General features: G+C 31.7%; 2 protein-coding genes across 2 annotated transcripts; both read left to right on the top strand.

Moving 5' to 3' along the window:
• Positions 1–851: 851 nt before the first annotated feature.
• On the top strand, positions 852–6948 carry LOC112025627 (protein trichome birefringence-like 38). Its single transcript, XM_024058292.2, has 5 exons — positions 852–1208; positions 3141–3312; positions 5338–5513; positions 5621–5779; positions 6552–6948. The coding sequence occupies exons 1-5, from the start codon at positions 910–912 to the stop codon at positions 6850–6852; spliced, it is 1107 nt and encodes a 368-aa protein (XP_023914060.1). The 5' UTR covers positions 852–909; the 3' UTR covers positions 6853–6948.
• Positions 6949–17961: 11013 nt separating this feature from the next.
• LOC112025633 (dirigent protein 22) lies at positions 17962–18720 on the top strand. The gene is given in 2 exon segments (XM_024058301.2): positions 17962–18245; positions 18248–18720. Coding segments are annotated over 2 exon segments (561 nt in total). The 5' UTR covers positions 17962–17971; the 3' UTR covers positions 18535–18720.
• Positions 18721–20181: the final 1461 nt, after the last annotated feature.

Raw genomic sequence — 20181 nt, 5'->3', positions numbered from 1 at the left:
GCATAACAAAAATGTATTTAAAAAAAAAAAACCCATAGTAATCATAATTAAATTAAGGAGGCAGTTAATTTGGCACTTTCACCTAGTAAAATAATAGTAATAATAATAACAAAAAAGAACTTTGGATTATATTATATCAGGTTGTGCAAGAAGAATATGGCCAAATAATTTTGCACCTTCCATGCATCTCAATCATTAACGGCCAATTTGTCCAATTTGTTTGTTTATATCCATGAAGACACAGTTTACTCTTTTCACATTCCCATCTTTCTTTCTTTCTTTTCTTTTTTTTCTTTTTTTTTTTTCTAATCATTTTATTCTCTCTCTCTCACAGACAGATATAACAAAGGCCACAAGAATTTGTTTTGTGTTTCTATTGTGAGGTGTAAGTCATGTGTTGCATGTGAAGAGCACCTAAAGTCTAAAACGCCAAATCACCCCAGATCTATTACTTGGCTTATTATGTCATGTGTTTAACTTTTTTTTTGCCCTCTTTTAATTCTTTTATTACCTAAAAAGGAAAAAAAGAAAAAAGATATGTAGAAAAATAGTAATTAGCAGAATATAAAATGAAATATCTACAAAAAAAGAAAAAAGACACGTAAAAAGATAGTAATTGATGGAATATAAAATGAAGCATCTACAAAGGTAGGAATTTTACAACAAAGATAAACATGAAGAGAAAAAACAAAATTTATTTATGTTTTTATTGCGTCTTAATTAAATTACAAACATATGGTAACTGGTAATTTTTCAAATAAGTTATTAATAGGTTGCCTAGTTTTATATATGGTTTCAAACTCACAAGCAGGTGGATTTACTCTCTTTTTCTGTGTGTATATATAGATTCTAATCTTTGTCTCTGTCTCTGTCTCTGTCTTTCACTCTGTACCTCAGCCAAAACTAAACATGGGTTTTGTAACTCAGAGATTGTGTTCCATCCTTGTGACCTTCTTGGTGATTTTTTCATGTCTCTGTGTAGCAAACTCAGAACAATATCATAGCAACCATGTGAAGTCGAGGAAACAATTACAAGAAAAAAGTTGTAATGTTTATGAAGGGACTTGGGTGTTTGACAGTTCATACCCTCTATATGACTCTTCAGCTTGCCCTCATATCCGCAAGGAATTTGATTGCCAAAAGTATGGTCGACCTGATAGTCTCTACCTCAAATATAGATGGCAGCCCAAGGAATGTGACATACCCAGGTACTCTTTTTCTCTCCCTGTGCAGTGTGTGTGTGTTAGGTTGCTTAAAATTTTCTCTGCTTATTTGTCAATGGCTGATTGGAGTAAGGGGCTGTTTGTTAGTGTAACTAGAATAACAGTTTTTAGTATTTAAACAACATTATATGTATTTTCATTTACTTTTTCACCTACACGTATTTCTAAAAAATACAAACAACGTTACTAGAACAACGTTACCAAATATTACATGTCTTCCATGAAGAAAATGAGTTCAAATCCTGGCTTTGTTTTCAATGGGTTATGGGGAAAAGGAATTTAGGATTTTAAGGAAAAAGCTTGTACTATATTAACTTTAAAAAGTTACTCTGTGCCCTATTAGGCATGTGATTGCACATAACAAGTATTTATCAATCTTCTGGTAAGTGGCTGCTTTTTAAATTTTTTTTTTCTCTTAAATATTGTTAATTGCGATACTTTTTCATTATATAATTGTATTTTTGTTCAATTTATTTTTTTAAGTAAAATAAATTATACTGAACCAACACTAAATTTTGATGACTCTTAGACTTAGACTGGAGGACTTTCTGGCATATATTTGTACCATGTTTTTGCAACCTCACAGTACAGTTGCCTTTGTTGACCTTTAAAAGTTCACTCGAATCACTATTTTATGAGGAGATATGTTTTTTATTCGAAAATGATTGTCTCTAGAAAACTGCCATTCTTTCATGGTTGTACCATATCCATGAAAGGAACTAAGTGGATGGAATTGAAACACATGGAAAGGTATTTTGACTGTTTGCTTAATTTTGGCCCCCAATTCTTATTGGTTTGTGGTTGTTATATCTTTATTGAGATAGAATTTTTTTTTAGTGTCAACTTTCCTATACTCTCTTAAATATTGTTTAATTTAGCTAAAAATTAGAAGGTTTTAAATTACTAATTTTATATGTCTAGCTTTATAATTTAAACCTTAGAAACAGATAAATTTGAGGGTATTTTAGGTATTTAAATTGAGATTCCAAACAAGGGAAGCTTCTTAAGGATAATTATTGAGTACTTTCAGAGTACCATAAATACGTACCCTCTCTCACATAACTGTATGTTCCACTAATTAAATTTATGATGAGATTCATAATTCATGTTAGGAGGGAGTTCACATTTATGATACTTCTAGAGTATTCAATAATTTTCTCTTGAATATTAGTATATTTTTTTTTTTTGAGAAACTCTTGAATATTAGTATAGGTATATATAATCACTAGCATTTGAGATAAGATTTGACATACAAGACAATAGGAAGGAACAAAAAAGCAATCTATGGCCGACACATATCTTCTTTCCTGCTCAGTTTCAAAGATAGAATGTGATCCTCAAATATTTCTATCATACAATGAAGAAAATCCTAAATTACCCCTAACATGTACTAAATATTAATTAATAAATAAATTAGAAGGACGACTAATAAGGACAAGAAAAAATAAATAAAGTGAAGAAATAAAATAAAAAGTCCTTAAAACAGTATAAGATTTGAATCTATGAAATTATTTTGAACAAACTTTTACACAGTGAAGACATTATTACTTTGTAAATCTTCTTTTTTATATGAAAACCCAATGAAAGGACACACATGGCTAATTAGCCTTGAAAATATTTATCTGTGGTTGTAGAAAAAATTAATTAGCTTTCCTAACATCTAAGACATCATCATCTTCTTCTTCTTCTTCTTCTTCTTCTTCTTCTCTGTTTTTGTTTTTACCTAGGCTTTGTAAGACAAACATCCTAAGCACGTAATTTAGTTTGTCTCATAAATTCTTTGCCAAAAAAACAGTCGAGTTAGTTTCTTACTTTTCGTTTTTAGTTTTTAGTTTTTTTTTTAGTTTTTTGGATTTATACTTGTTGTTAAGTGTTACTAATAATAGAACCGTGTTTCCTACTGGGAAAACATTGCAGATTTGATGGTCAAGATTTTTTACAGAGATTAAAGGGGAAGAAAATTATGTTTGTAGGGGACTCCATTAGTGTCAACCAGAGGGAATCACTAGTATGTTTGCTTCATGCTGCTGTGCCTGATTCCAAAATCATAGAGGAGAGCAATCCCCTGTATTCTAATACAACATTCGAGGTAAATGAACTAGCTAGAACAAGTAATTTTCATTAGCTTTTCTTATTCTCATGAAGTTAATAATTAGGTTTCATATATTATTTGATTGTTGGTATCACCCAAGGTTAAGACTAGCATGGTAAAAATGTTACAACTAGCATGCTAATAATGTTTCAATAAAAAGGTTGTAATCAATACAAAAAAACTCTTACTTCTACGAAATCTGAAAGTGAGGGGCATGATTGGTAGGTTGTTTTACCCCTCACTTTTTCAAAGAGATTGACTAGTAACAAGGACAGAGCTATTGTTGGACGTGGGGGAGGGGGCAATGGACCCCCTAGATTTTTTTATTTTTATTTTTTTTTATTTTAGTATATATATAGTATATTATTTTTCACAATTTGTTTCAATAAAATTGCACTTTGCCCCTCTCAACAGTATTATTGATATTTTTAAAAGTTATAAAAAAAAAAAAAATAGCCCAACAACACCTCGAAACACACAAGTGAAAAAAATAAAAATCAAAACTGATTCTAACTAGGAGTAGAAGAACACCCAACAGCAAGACACACATATAAAAGGGAAAAAGAACGGGATTTCTAAGGCACTCAAAAAAAAAAAAATTAAAGAAAATAAATTTAACATAAGGTAGAACGCAGAAGACAAGTAGAATAGCAGAAGTAGAGGTTAACTAGCACACCACGCCTGATGCCACCGACCACCACCAGTCCACCGCAGCACCGCCCAAACTTGGTAATTTTTTTAGATGAGAATATTGTATCCCTCTCATATCTGAATCTCTAATGCTTGTTTGATTAACTTAGATTGTGATTTGCGAAGAAAATTTAAAGAGAGGCATAGATGAGAGATAGAAGAGAGTCAAGAGACTAGGGGCCCATTTGGTAAAAGATTTTTAGTAACGTTGTTTAAGTTTTGTGAAAATACGTGTGAGTGAAAAAGTGTGTGAAAATACATGTTATGGTGTTTAAACAAAAGTTTTCGTTGTTTAAACTCCGTTACCAACAAGGCCTAGAAGACACTAGAGAGAAAGAGTGAAAAAGAAGGAGTGAAAGAGAGATAAACTTCTGAGTCTCTGTCTTATTTCTTTCTCTCTTTAATAACAAAATTTATATACATACATACATACATATATATATATATATATATATATATTTTTTTTTTTTTTATGAATAGAAAAGCTTTCCAGTGACTCCAATCCACTCTTTTGATAATCAAAATGTGTTTTCAGTTTCTATAACTCATCACTCAAAAATCAAAAAATTGAGTGATGGAAACAAAAATTAGAAACAAATCCAAACAAAGTTTTTTTTTTCGTGCGACCCACATATTTTGAGTTATGAGTGATGGAAATAGAGTTATGAGTTATGGAAACAGCAAATCCAAACAACCCCTAAACATGCAACATCTAATGCCCAACAATTCAACATGTCAACAACTATTCACCTAATGCCCAGCATATCAACTTCAACATGTCAACACCTAATCCTAATGCCCAACAGTCCAACAATTCAACGTGTCAACACCAATATGTAGTGCTTTTCTTTTGTCTATTAGTGTTTTTGTAATTGTATATTAGTTTAGTATCTTTTAAAAAATTAAAGAGATGTTTTTTTGGTAAATAATTAAAGAGATTATTTGCAACTTTAAAAATTATTAGTTAATTGTTGAGTGCTTGTGTGCATAGTACTTGTTTATTGTGTATAATGATTGCATTGTAATATCTTAAAAACAATAATTTCGTGTATTTTTCTTTGTTGATGGTTTATTAAATAAATGTTTATTTGGAGTTTCAAAAAATTTTTTTTTTAATACTTTTGCACCCCCTAACTCCAAGTCTCCGTCCATGACTAGCAATGTTTCAATCAAATATACAAAAACCTGTTATTGATTTCCAATCCATAAGTAGTAAGAAATGATTAGAAATTTTAAGTTAGGTACTTGAATGCATTAGTGTATATAATAAATTGGAAGTTTTCCATTGATTTTGAGCAATTCAATGCCTAAGAATTGGACTGAACTGTACAGGACTATGGAGTTTCAATTCTACTATTTTTAACTCACTACTTAGTGGACATCGAAGAAGAACAAATTGGTCGAGTGTTAAAGCTCGATTCTCTGAAAAATGGCAACATATGGAAAGATATGGATGTTCTGGTTTTCAACACTTGGCTTTGGTGGTACCGTAGTGGACCTGCACAACCGTATGAGCTTTATAAAATCATTCATTTTTGTATCAATTTTATGAGAAAAACAAGAAGCAGAATGTGAGTTTAAAATATGCTTGTGATTGCCTTATTATTGATCGTAGATGGGATTATATTGAAGAGGGTGGCAAGGTTCTCAAGGACATGGATCGTATGGATGCTTTTCGCAAGGCTTTGACAACTTGGGGCAGGTGGGTTGATACAGATGTGGATCCAGGAAAAACTAAAGTCTTTTTTCAAGGAATTAGTCCACAACATTACAAGTAAGTTACTTCCCTTTCTCTAAAGGACAAAGTTTGGTTATAAACTAGTTTGTAGACAATTGCTACAAACTCTTACTAATAAGTTAATGTGGTTACATATATTGAAAATTTAATTATTTAATTGCATGTTTTTTATGTTCTTAACATGTATGTCAAATTTCGTTCAAATTATATGTTATTTACTATTCAATCATAAACTTATTTGTTATGTATATTTAAGACTACAAAAACTTAAAATTTAAACATTTGATTGATGACATAGCTTTTAATCTTTGATCTTCATGAAATTTTGCAAATAGAGAATATAATATGAAAATGCAATCTAATAGTGGATTTGTCAAAATCCACATCCAATTAAAAAAAAATTGGCCTGAAAGTTTAGGTAAGTTATATTTTGGTCCTTTAATCTAAAAGTTGTGATTTGGTTCCTAAGATTTCAAAACGGGAAAAATTTCATCACTTTGTTTATAGGATCAGTTTGATATTGGTTCTTGAAATATGTTGTTTGTTCAATTTTGGTCTCTTGGATTTCTTGATTTGGTCCCTCAAAAATGGGGTGCTTCTGTACACCGTTAGCCACATAAATAGAAAAATAACCAGAGCGACCAGATTGTTCTATTTTCAAAATTTTAAGGACTAAATAAAAATATTTTATATTTGAAGGATCAAAATTGGACCTACACCAAACTTTATGATTAATCCAATTTTGAAAACTGACATTGCATTAGCAAATCATAGTTTGATGACTGTTTGTTTCTTGTGTAAAAATTAGTGGCACTATTTGGAATGAGCCAGGAGTGACAAACTGTGCAAAGGAGACAACACCCATAAACGGGTCAACTTACCCAAGTGGTTTGCCAACAGCAGAATATGTAGTGAAGGATGTCTTAAGTACAATAGAGAAACCTGTTCAGTTGTTTGACATAACCACTCTCTCGCAACTAAGAAAAGATGCACATCCTAGCTCTTATAATGCATTCAAGGGCATGGATTGCACCCATTGGTGTGTTGCAGGGCTTCCAGACACCTGGAATCAACTTCTGTCTGTAGCTCTCACTAATGAAAGTTGTTAGATCTACAAAAAACAATGAAAAAGTGTAGCCATGTTAGCTGAAAAGTCAAGTATTCTCCAATAATAGGATATATTTGTAGTTGAATCATGTAGAAACATGTCTACATGGTATAATTATTAATTTGAAAAAAAAAATCACAATGCTAAATGGCAAGTTACCTATTGACATGATTCATGAACACAATTATTTTGGCATGGTTTACACCTAATCTTAAATACATGACTTTTTAGAGTAATTTATAACCTTTAAGAAAACAATTATCTTTTAAAAACCAACTATATATGTATCAAAAAATAACTTCCACAAGTTATGATCCACTGTACCTCATATTATTTTAATAAAAAAAAAAATCATTCAAACTTGATCACACGTACATGTGCCATATGTGCTACATGACACATTCACAGTGCTAATACTAATAGCTATAGGTATTAGAAAAGGAAACCATTAATCTTACGAAATTGGATCTTCTCCCTTAATCTTATGAAATGGAAAGTATATAATACTAATCTATTATGCCCTTATACCTGGTATAGTAGACACGACAACGATAACATGTGGTTTTTTGATGCCGTAAAAGGTTGATGAAAAATGAAAATATGGTAGTTTTACAATATAGAAGTAGAACTAAGAGCATTTGCAAAGAGCTAAACAAACGAGCATTTGCAATGAGCATTTCCAATTGTTGGAATACAACAGCTTTGCTAAATAATTTCTCTTCAATTTGTTATTTCCTTCACCAACGGCTCAATCTTTCTACAGTAAAAAAAAAAAAAAAAAAAAAAAAAGAAGGAATAGAAGAAGAATATTAAATGAAAATATAACAACAAAAAAAAAGAGTAGTTTATGAGTTTCTAGCAAAACTTTTGTTAGAAATTTGTTGAGTTCTTTGCCATCTTTGCACGCATATGCCCTAGGGTAGAGACTCTCTTTTTTTTTTTTTTTTTTTTTTTTTTTTTTGACAAAGTTTAGTTACAAAATTTGAAAATTTAATCGTTGAATTACATATTTTTTATTCTCTTAATATACATGTCAAATTTTGTGTCAGTCGGATATTATTTACTATATGATTTATAAGCTTATATTTTATGCATAATTTAAATTACAAAAACTTACAATTTAAACAATTTATTGATGACAAATTTATTAAGTTTTAATTTTTTAGAAATTTTGCAAGCATGAAGAATATAAAAGATTCAATAAAAATTAAACAATTTATTGATGACATATTTTATTGATTTAATTTTCTAAAAATTTTGCAAGTATGAAGAATATAAAAAGATGTAATCTAACGGTGGATTTGTCAAAATTCACCTCAATAAAAAAAATATGTAATAAGGTTGTAGCCTAAGATTACAACTAATTTTGTAGTTAAACTTTGTATTTTTTTTTTTTAATACAAGTTTTTGTTGGTGTTTCCATCTTCTACGCATTTCTGCTTCATCACAAGCCATAAGTGACCAACAAAAACATTTACGTTTAAATGAAGAAATGTAAATATTATATCTTATATAAATTTTCTGCTTCTAATTTTCCATAGTCAAATTGTTAGAGCCATTATCAACTAACACATCTATAGTGGAACCAAAGTACAAATTTAATAGGCTATCCCAAATGTCTTCTTTTATTTCTCATTAATCATGCTTTATTCACCCTCCATTTTCTAATCTTCTCAACCTTTTTCAGCAGTATTTATGGTGTTTTGTTTAAAGAATTCCACATGCCTCTTGTGCAGAAGAGGAGCCACCTCCACTTCTATTTGCATGACACCCTTACTGGCAAAGCCCAGCTGCTGTGAGTGTGAGAATTGCTAGATTACCAAATAGTGCCTCTAAGAACACCAAGGGCCCAAGCTCACAAATAAGCTTGTTGGATGAGCCCAAGGGATTTATGGCATGGCTGCCAAAATGGGAGTAGCATTAGCATTGTTGGGAGGGGAACCTTGCGTTAGAAGTAGTGAGAGAAATGCCAATTATTGGAGGTACTGGAAAGCTTTAGCCTTCAAGTTTGGCTTTGCCCATAGTTGAGATTGAATATAAAATTATCAACTGATATATTATCGTATTCTTAAATATTAATGAACATAAAAAAAAAATTATATAGTTATTATAGATAAATACAAAATATTACATATCAAAATTATGGCCGACAATCTTCCAAGGAAAAAGATAGCAATTCAATATATATCATATAGCAATAAAAAAAAATGAACATCAAAATTTAATTAACAAAGAATATGCATAAAACTTATTAAAAATTAAAATTATATTATAAAAAACAAATAAATACCCGTGTATATATATATATATATATAACAAAGAATAAATCTAAGCACCTATACAGTGCAGAAGGGAAAAAAAAAAATCAAAAGGCATATCACACATGTGCTTTCTGAAGGCTAGAAAATAAAATTAAACAAAATAATATATTGGTAAAAGATTGATGATGATTGATAAAAGAGAGAAGAAGAAAATGCACCATTGCATATTCACTTCAACAAAGTAAAGAGATGATGCTACACCTAGACCAAAAAAAAAAACAAGGGATTAATAGTTTTGGTTTGTTTGAGAAGAAAGAAAATGGACAATAAGCTCACATTGGCAGCAGCTACAACACTGAAAGCTTCTTTCTTGACTTAAGAAAGATGAGAAAAAAAAATTGAAATTATGTTGGGAAACGGGTTGTTAGTGATGAGAGTTAGTTATTATCCATTAAATTGATTATAAATTTTTGGACAATGAGAAGACCAATTATTACTTTGGACTAACTATAAATCTTTGGAATAATTGGGAGAGACCAGCAATAAGTTTTGGACAATTAAGGAGACTAACTAGAAATCCATTGGATTAACTAGAAATCTTAGAAACAATTAGGGGCGGTTCTAATTTTTTGGGGGGCTATATTATTATTATTTTTTTTAAGAGAGTTTTAATTGCTCCTGATGATAACTCTTTTTATAAAGCTTCAATTAATTTTTGTGTAGTAGAAATTAAATTTAATCTTTTATTCAGTTATCAGAGACTTTACTATTGAGTTAGTTAGAACCCACAACTATATTCTATTACTAGAATAACGGTAGGAGAAATAAAATTTTGGGGGGTAGAATGTAGCTCCGCCCCTGGACTCAACTACAGGGTTTTGGCACACGAGCATGTTAAATCAGACAAAACGCAGACTAAAGCCTCAACTAGTGCTTGGGCCGTTTAATACTTAGTACTCAAAGGTCTAGCCCAAGTTTAACTCTTCAGATTCGAAGGGCCAATTGGGAAGATGCCTTTTAAAAAATGCAACTATTTAATTTTTTTAAACCCACCTTACTGTTTCTCAAAAGACAAAGACCGGTTATGAGGCCAAGCCCAAGCTGTTTCAGAAAATCAGCAAAAAAATTAGTACTAGACCAGACCAGCCCAGCCCATAAATAAGTAAACCCTAATTCCCTCACAAACACAATCAGCCGAAGTGTGGCCATATAGCCCGCCCAGGTGTTCAAATGAGCCCCTGACTCGGCTGAAAAACAAAAACTATATTTTTAATTTTTTTTTGACTCCCTTAAAATAAAATTTTGAATCCCTTAATTCTAAATTTTGTTTAATCACAGCTGAAATAAGTTTAAATATGATCATTTTAGTGCTACATTCACAATATTATTTTCATAATAATTTTTCAATCAAGATTAAGTGGTAAGTTGTAATTGGTTTTTATCTAGACTCATAATTGACATAAATTTTTTACTTATCTTTAACAACTTATCACCTAGATTTTTTTGTGAAAATGTTGTGTCAATAGTTCTACTCTTAAATTGCTCATTTGTTAAAAAAAAAATAAATAAATAAACTTTCTCTCTGAACTCTAGCTTAATTTGCATTTGACGGTGGAATGAATTTTTTTTTCTTTCTTAATAAACAAAAAATTCACCACTTTTAGCACTAAAAAAGCAAAAAATTGTACCACCTATACAACCAACCGATCTGTATCTACATCTATGATTCTTTTCTCATTATCTCTATCTCTCTTTCTCCATTCTATATTTTCTTTCTATCTAATCAAGTAGTTTGATAAATAATCTACAGATTTTCAAGTCCAAAATTTTTTTAATGCTCGCTCCAATTCCAAGAAAATGACCACATATATGGTTAAAAAGTCATACATTTCAAAAGCAAAAATTTATATCAGTTACTATTTTTTTCTTAGTTTCACGTTTACTCTCAGTCCTACTCCTAGGTGTGCTACTATTCTTCTTTATTATATATTTTGGTTTAATTGATATAACACATAAATATATTAAATTGTTATTAATTTGACAAATATGTATGATTAGTTTATTTAATTATATTTATTTATGCATTCAATGGCTGTTGTTTTACCAATCTTTAAACTATTAATAATTATTTTAGGCTATTGTATTTATTTATGCATTCAATGGCTGTTGTTTTATCAATATTTAAACTATTAATAATTATTTTATGCTATTGTACAATATAATTGTATTTGTGGGGATAGGAAGTCTGAGTAGGCGTGTTGGGCTATGGGCCATGCCTGAGGACGATAAGATGCCCGAGGATGGTCAATGGGATTGCTGGGCCTAGGTCGACGGGCTGAGGACAAAGGAAAAGAATGATGGGTCAACTCTAGTTTCCGAGGATCTGGGTCTCCTTAGGAGAGGTGTAGGGAAAGTAGCAGAAAACTTAGTCAACCATGAAAGACGAAATATTTGGGAAGAAGGCTGCCATCACCACATTAAATGCACTGCATCTAGTGAACTGGCCGCATTTATGGAGAAATGACACCTGAACAGTGGCCGCTCAACTCATAGCTACCAACAAAGTTTCCTAGAGGTCCTGATGGGACAAGCATCCAAGGGATTTTCTACTAAATTAACAGGTGGAAGGCTAGGATGAAGGGGTGAAGGACTATATAAGAAAGTGATCGCCATGAAAAATGGGCATGTAATCTAAGAAAGGAAAAACAAAAAGGAGAAGATAGTGTATTCATATAAACTTGAGTTGAATATAAGAACATCAGATCATCGAACTTGATTGAGGAGCATTATTTCCATTAAAATGTGTCTTCAATCCTACTATCTTGAGTCTTGTCAATTGTAGTCCACTTTTCTTGCAGAGTCGTTCCCTGGCTCAATCCACTCGCTTACAAATACATAGTTTTGGACTTAGTGGGTCATTGTTCATTGTTCCCGGTGGGCCTGAGTTCATTTTTCGTCCTTACAGAATTGTATACTAAATTGTATTTAGAATACTATTTTAGATTATTGTGTATAGTACGAAAGTCGTATATACAGAAAAAAAAAATAATCATTTTATTTTTTACTCCCCACAACGAATTTTTAGCTCCAATACTATTGACCCCCCCTAAAAAGAATCCTGAAGCTGCCGCTAAACTAAACACAAACACACAAACACTAAACCTTGAGAGAGGCTGAGGTTGGACTGAATCTAGAACCATCACCACTCATCGAACCCCCATGGAAAAACGGGGTAGGAAAAAGATGAAGAGGTTTGGTCAGCACAGTCGTGTGCGTTTCACAAACTACTGCCATCCCTGCAAAAGAAATTAGAAAATAGTTGTTTCAATGTCCTTACACAATAACCATGTGCACAGTAATTTTATGAAGAGAAATCCATATTTTTGTGAATTTTGTGGTTCAATCTATCTACCTAAGTGAAAAGGAGGCTTACAAGTCTGAGCTTCCTTTTTTATTCAAGGTTAGATAGATCGATCCACAAGTCTGAGCTATATTGCCCATGAACATTGGAGATTTGAGATGTTGGACCTGTGGTACCATCGCCAACATTGATTACCACGGCGAAGCTTGTGTTACTTATAGTGTTTATCCCTCTATTATCAATATAGGTTAGAGTTAATTATACTCTACTTTACGTGTTAATATAGGGGTTAATTTCTAGCTTTATCTTAATTTAGGGGTTAACATCTAGCTTTAGCTTAATTTAGGGTAAATTACACTTGAGCTTTGATATAATTTTAGTCTGATTAGGACTTTGTTTACCAGTTCGTTAAATGAGGGGCTATAATTCATTAAAAAAAAAATATAAATAAAACTAAAAACGTGAGCAGTGAGCTACTAATTCCAGCCTTCCAAGCTTGGTGATGCTACCTCCACTCTACTTTTCTTGTGCTGGATAGTAGTGGAAACTCTTTTCCTTTTACTTCTTTGTTTTTTTTATTTTATTTTTTAAATGTTTTTTTTGGGTTTTTGCCTTTTTGGCTACTTCCATATGGATGGGAAATCAAAATGGAAGACACTTCGGGTAGTATTTTTAACTAGGAAGCACCTGCACGGATACGGGTGCGGGTGCAATGCAGCGACACGACAATTATTTAAAAAGTGAAACACAAGTGCGGCATGATACATTTATTAATTAATTATTAAATATATATTTTATATATATTTAAATTATATTTATTTATTTATTGTTAGTAATTAATAAAAAATGTTATTACTCATTGCTATCTTAAACCAATTGATATAAATTAATGAATGTAATATCATTTAATGAAAGTAATATAGTGTTTTAAAAAAATATATCATAACAATAAAGTGATTAGATTTGTTATTTTAAAAATCAAGTTAGGGTATTTTTTGTTAATAAACAAACATTGTTGGGGCTAGGAAGCTTCCTTGAAGCTCTCTTTTCTAAAGGACACTCCACCACTAGCCACATGCAATGACATCTCCACTCCTATTCTACTTTATTTCAAAATCTCACCAGTTTTACAACTTATAAATATCTCATCACTCCTATTTTCTTTGAAAGTTTCAAAGACCCAGAAGTTAAGTGCAAAATTGAAAAAGAAAGTTTCAAATGCAACCAAAACTTGAGCTTCCTTCTCCACAGCTCTAAATATTTGTTCTTTTTTTTTTTTTTTTTCAAATCATTTGGCAGTACTGTAGCAGATTTGATTTGAAGTTTATAATTCAAAATTTCAGGCTTTAAAAATTTTTTGGTGTGGAACATGTGTGCAACTGCGTCCAGGCCACACCGCGTGTCCCAGCCGTGTCCTACACAAGTGCGGTTACCATTTAGCAAAATAGGAGTGAGATGAACACTGTAATTTTCTTGTTGGAATTTTCTCTATGATTTGAAGTCTTTCTCTTTTTAAATAACTAGAAAAATATTTTTCTAAAAGATGAAAACTTATTTCCCTTTTGCAAACTTTGCCTGTTCAAAAGAAATATTTAATAATAATAATAATAATAATAATAATAATGCGTAGTTTTAAAAATTCTTCTTTTCAAAAATAAGATTTTCTTAAAAAAAAAAAAAAACAAAAACACCTTTTCCAAACTTCCCTTTCAAAAATAAAATAGAACTAACATTTCAAAACTTGTGCATGCATTGTAATTTAAAACTTTTCCTTGGAATAGCATTGTTGAGAATTTGTGCCTATGGTTTAATCTCCATTGAACTCATAGGCACCCATCAAGCTTACATAGCCCCTTTCTTTGCTTTGGCACTAACATATTTTTGTTGTCAGCTTTTTTGCATGGTAAAAATGAGAAAATTGTGGATGACAACAAGGTACTATCCTTCCAACTCCCTCTCTTTATTTTTTGTGCTTTACTTGTATGTAGTAGTTTAGGGACGGAGCCAGGAGTTCTATCGAGGGGGGGCGATGAACAAAATTTTTTTTTCTTAAAAATTCAAACTAGCATCAATTTAGTATAACAAATAGAAAGACACATATAACTGTTTTTTTATACATTACGAAACAATTATATATCAAAAAGGAATATAGCATTATTTTAAATCTCAAAAATCATCATAACTAAAATAATTATTTCAAACCAAGCATGACAATGGTTAACCATAAATTTATAACTTGGAAGAGTTTGAGCAAAGTATCAAAACACCACTTTCTTATACATAAAAAATCTCATTAGGAACTTAAGTAATTGTGTCTATGTGCATCAACCATTGAACAATGTGTAGTGTGTCTCATGACTCGCTTGGGTAAGGCATTTTTAATCTTACTATCTACTAATTACTAAACATAACAGTAACCATTCCACTAAACAAAAAGATAAAACATCTCAACTGAATTAATATTAATTGTTCAGCTGCAACAGAGCAACTCCCAAAACACATTATACACCACTTTAGAGAGAGAGAGAGAGAGAGAGAGAGAGCGCAACTCAGCCAAAACAAAGATAAAAACTAGAGTCAGAGCAACTTAGCAGATAGGAGATTGGGCACACAGTCTCACTGATGAAGCATAAACGACGGTAGTGTCATGAGTGGATCGAAAAGGGCAAAATCACACACACTCTCTCTTTGTTCGACTGGTATTTGTATAATTTTTTTTTTTTTAGGAAATTTTTTCTTTAAAATTAACAGGGCTGAAATTGAACTGTTGATTCGAAGATCTGATCAATTCAAATCTAATAAAATTATTAAGGGCTTTTTTCTTGTTTATTTGGGCTTTACTTTTTATGTTGTTTGGGCTGCTTTTTCTTGAATGTTGTTTGGCTTAATTTTTTTTGGTTAATGTTAAAACTTCAAGATGATTGAAGTAATTGAATGACTGAGAAAGAAAATTCACAAATTGATCTAGGAAAATCTAGAAGCAAAGAGAAACTTGATGAGAGAATAACTTCTTCTTATTGCTAAAGCTATGTGTAAAATGAAAAGTATGAGTGATTCTGTTACAATGCTCTCTTTATATACTGTACACTTGTATAGAGAAAGAAGGAAGAAAAAAAGCGGGAAAAGAAACTAACTATAACTAACTATCCTAATATCACTCCTCCAATAACATTAAGACATCTGTCACTCTTATCCTAACTAACTATAATTCGTTACACGTGAGGATCACATGCTCTGCTTAAGACTTCAAAACTGCAAGTGGCTTTTTTAATTCTTTCAACCAAAATGCAATCTTCCTTTTATTTCCAACTTTGTCGTTTTGGACTTTCTGCAAAGCCTTATTCTTCTTCACCTTTGACTTCTTCAATTCAGTTTCTTAGGCCTAAATTAAAAAAACTCATAAAATATTATATACTACTCTTTTGTTTTATAAATTCGGGCGCGGGGGCATTGCCCCTCAAGGTCATCAAATAGCTCCGTCCTTGTAGTAGTCAGTATTCAGGTGCTATCTCTAGTAAATATTTTACTCACATGCTATTGTATATTATTCCTCTATTTGCATGCTCCTTCACATGCTATTTATGTATATATCTCACATGCTTTGATTGTAAATATTCTTTGACTTAAATATTCACATGTATATGTGTGTCTATATATATTGTTTGCACAAACTTTTTCAAAAATAAAAATGCCAAGTATTTATTTTCTTCACTAAAAAGATAGAGTTTGAATTAAATTAAAATGAGGTACTATCCTTGGATAAGCGTTGTGGGGTGCTTAACACCTTCCCCACACATAACCAAACTTCTGAGTTTAAGATCTTTGGTTTGATACTTTTTGTTTACCTTAATTAATAAATGCTTAAAATTGGTTTAGTTAATTAAGTATCTTAAAATGAATTAGACGAATAGGTGACTAGCCAAACCTAATACAATACCAATGATTAGTGGCGACTCCTAAAATAAAAGTAAGAAAAAGGGACTCACACGCACACACCTCACCCTAGAAGTACAATCACACAAAGAGTCACGTCGCCAAGGACCCAATGTGCGATAAACCAAAAGAAATAGGGAAAAAACCCTAAACTAGTTTTTCTTTTCCCTTTTTTGGGGTGTCCACACTAATCATTGAAAAGTATTTTAGTTTGATTAAGTGTCCGTTTGACATAATTAATTTTGCCAACTTATTTTACTATTCTGGTTATTTTTGTTAATATTCATAGGTCTCATTGTATTTTTTGGTACTATTCATGGGTCCCACTATACTACTTCAACTAACTTTTACATTTATTTACAGTATTTTTAGTAAAAAGTTTTCAGTTTCAGCAAAATAAGCAGATCTCAAACAGACCCTAGGTGTTGTTAGCCACCCTAAATGCCAAAAAAGTTTTTTTTTTTTTTTTTTTTTTTTAACATTATTAGGAAAATGTTTTATATCGAAGCAATCAAGGCCTTAGGGTGTGTTTGGTAAAGTGAATTTTAGGAAGGATGAAAAAAAATAAAATAAAATAAAAAAAGGAGAGAAAATGAAGAGGGAAAATTTTTTGGAGGTTGTTTGGTTGGGAGGAGGTGGGGAAAATGATGGGTGGGGCCCGAGTATTTTCTTCCCGGACCCACCAAAAAGTTTTCTCCCCAATATGGAGAAAAAACTTGGTAGGTTATCTGATGGGTGAATGACAAAAATGCCCATGTGCAAGTTACACATGGGCTTCAAAATGTTGCTTTTATTTTTTATTTTTAGCCTTTTGCTCTAGCAGGCGTTTGCCTCTTCTATTCTTTTAGCTCATTTTTTTAATACTTTCTCCTAGGACGTTGCCTTTTTTTTTTTTTTTTTTTTTTGGGCTACTTGTCATTTTTTTTATTTTTTTTATTTTTATAAATTGAGCCATACATCAATTTTTAACAAGGTATATGAGTAAATTTATACAAGCTAACTTTTTTCATCTCTCCACTTTTTTACTCCCAATAAAACAAAAAAGAGAGAAATTAAAATCTTTTCTATTCTCCTATCATTTTCTATCATTCTACTTTTCCACCCCTCCAGCCAAATGGATCCTTAGATTGAATGGAATTTCTTTTTGTTGGTACGGCATTAGGGTTGAGATTTAATTCTTACTTCTTTCCTTGTTTTCCTAGGGTTAGGATGAGGCCAACGAATTAAAAGGGGGAAGGGGAAGAAACATGTTGGTTTTCTAAAAATGGTACAGACTCATTTTGCCTGTAATTAATGGATTTCTTGTGATGAGTGGAAGCATAATCATTCTTTCTTCAAAATTACAACAACTTTCCCCGAAATCTTAAAAGCTATAAAAAAGCCAACAAAAGGAATGGTTTCTTCAAGATGCATCAACCTGCAGGCTATTCCTTTTTAAAAGTTCGTGTAACTTAAATAATGGTAAGAAAATCAACTTTGTCCTTTGCCTAGTCTATAAAATGATTCATGTGTAATGTGTTCCTACTAAAAAAAGACATAGAACAGAGCTAGGGACAATTCCAAAAATGGCTTGTTTCCTCTCTTTCACTGTCTTCACCCTTTACTTCACCCACTTCTCTATCTTTTTCAATACAATCAATGGAGTTTTTATTGAGGAAGTCGTAGAGGACATAGCAATAAAGCGAGATGACAAGATGACCCACCTCCACTTCTACTTCCATGACATTGTAGGTGGCAAAAACCCAAGTGTTGTGAGAATTGCAGGGCCACCAGACAGTTTTATTGGGAACTTTGGCAACACAATGATGGCTGATGATCCACTAACCGAAGGGCAAAACCCACATCAAAACTTGTTGGAAAAGCTCAAGGCCTCTATGCCATGGCTGCTCAAAACGATTTGGCATTGCTTATGGTTATGAACTTTGTATTTTTGGAAGGTAAGTATAATGGTAGTAGCATTAGCATTCTTGGGAGGAATGCAGTGCTTCACGATCAGAGAGAAATGCCTATTGTTGGAGGTAATGGGCTTTTCAGGTTTGCTCGTGGCTATGCATTGGCACATACAATTTCAGCTGATCCTAGCACAGGAGATGCCATTGTTGAGTACAATGCTTATGTGCGGGCTTAGCATGACATAGCCACATTCGATCAATAGCAGCAGTAGTTTTTGTTGTTTTTCTTTTGGCAAGTTACATGTACCAATGGATCTTAAATTCGCATTCTCACTCTTCTAATACTTATAAGAGAAGGAGGTGCCAGATAAGCTAGAGGTCATTGGCATATACGTTGATATTTCCTTGTGCTTTCTTGGTTATGTTTTTATTTATATACTCGTTTTCATGAATACAGATATCTATTGTATTAGGCGCAATGGTTGCCTCAGATATATTGTTGCAATGAAACTTAGTGAAATTCTATATATATGCCTAGTCTACCACATTTAAATTCCCAACCAAATGTCTCTTCTAATTACTGAGTAATCTCTTCCATGAACAAATTCATTTGTATCGATCATGCTTGAGCAGTCTTCTCTTCATAGATCTAGTCGAACAATAAAGTGGATAAACACAAATTATTTTAATCTAATTAATTTAATAGTAAATTAATAAACTTATGTTGACTCAATATACGTAAATATCTTACAGTTTCAGTCCCAAAAAAAAAAAAAAAAAAAAGCCAGCATTTTTCTAGTCAATAACAAGCATGTGATGCCAAATGATATTTGCCCTTAATTCTTACTCAAAGCTTTAGCTTTCATACTTTTCCCACAAAAAAAAAAAAAAAAAAAAAGGCTCATTTTCACCATAATCTCATGTGATTAGGGAGTGAAAATGAGTATGAGTTTATGCATGCTCATTATCATCTTATATATATGTGTCAAATACTAATTTTAATTTTAAGGTTGATATGATATTACACCTATATGCTACCTTCCTTCTCATTTAGCAAAACTTTAAAATTTACTTACTGGATTTATATTCATGAAACGGTTGCATACAATACCTCTCTCATATAGTGAATGTCATGTGAGATGGATATTGTATGCAATCGATACACAAAATACTCTCTTAATATTGACTCCCCTTCAAAAATGGGCCTGGACAACTATTATTTCTCTTTTTTTTTTGTTTCCCACAGTGTTTTCTCAAAGTTTTCAATCAGAGATTAATCATTATTTGTGCCGGGTGGACCCACGAAGGAGTAAAGCACTGCCTAAGAAAATTGTTACAAGAGCATGTTAAATCAGACAAAAGGCTGACCAAAGCCTCAACTAGTGTTTGGGCCGCTTAATACTTTGTTCTCTAAAGGTCCAACCCAAGTTTAACTATTCAGATTCGTAGGGCCCAGTTGGGATTAAGCTTTTAAAAATTTGCACCTATTTTATGAACTGACCTTACTTGTTTCTCAAAGACCGGCTGTGAAGCCCAAGCCCAAGATCTTCATAAAAGCATAGTACCCTTGGATGAGTAACGAGTACGTAGGTAACTCTATAATTTCTATAAAGCTTAAGCACCCTTAGGAAAAGCCCACCAAACTACTATATTCACGCATGAAAACATTGAACGAGAATCATCAGTTAGATTATCTTATTGTCTTTTTTTTTTGGTTCAAATTATTATCTTATTGTCATGCAACATATTTGAGTTGAAAAAAGTCAATAGAGAAAATCTAGGACACAATATTTGTGTCACAACTTTTACTACAATTAATTGTGAGTGTTGGAGAAAAAGTGGTGAGTTCATATGAAAGTGATAAGAAACCAGTCACAATTATA

This window comes from Quercus suber, unplaced genomic scaffold, assembly GCF_002906115.3.
Source record: "Quercus suber isolate HL8 unplaced genomic scaffold, Cork oak 2.0 scaffold_1183, whole genome shotgun sequence".
In the NCBI taxonomy this organism is placed as follows: domain Eukaryota; kingdom Viridiplantae; phylum Streptophyta; class Magnoliopsida; order Fagales; family Fagaceae; genus Quercus; species Quercus suber.
Note: the sequence above shows the minus strand (reverse complement) of the source record. Positions and strands in the feature narration are given on the sequence as shown.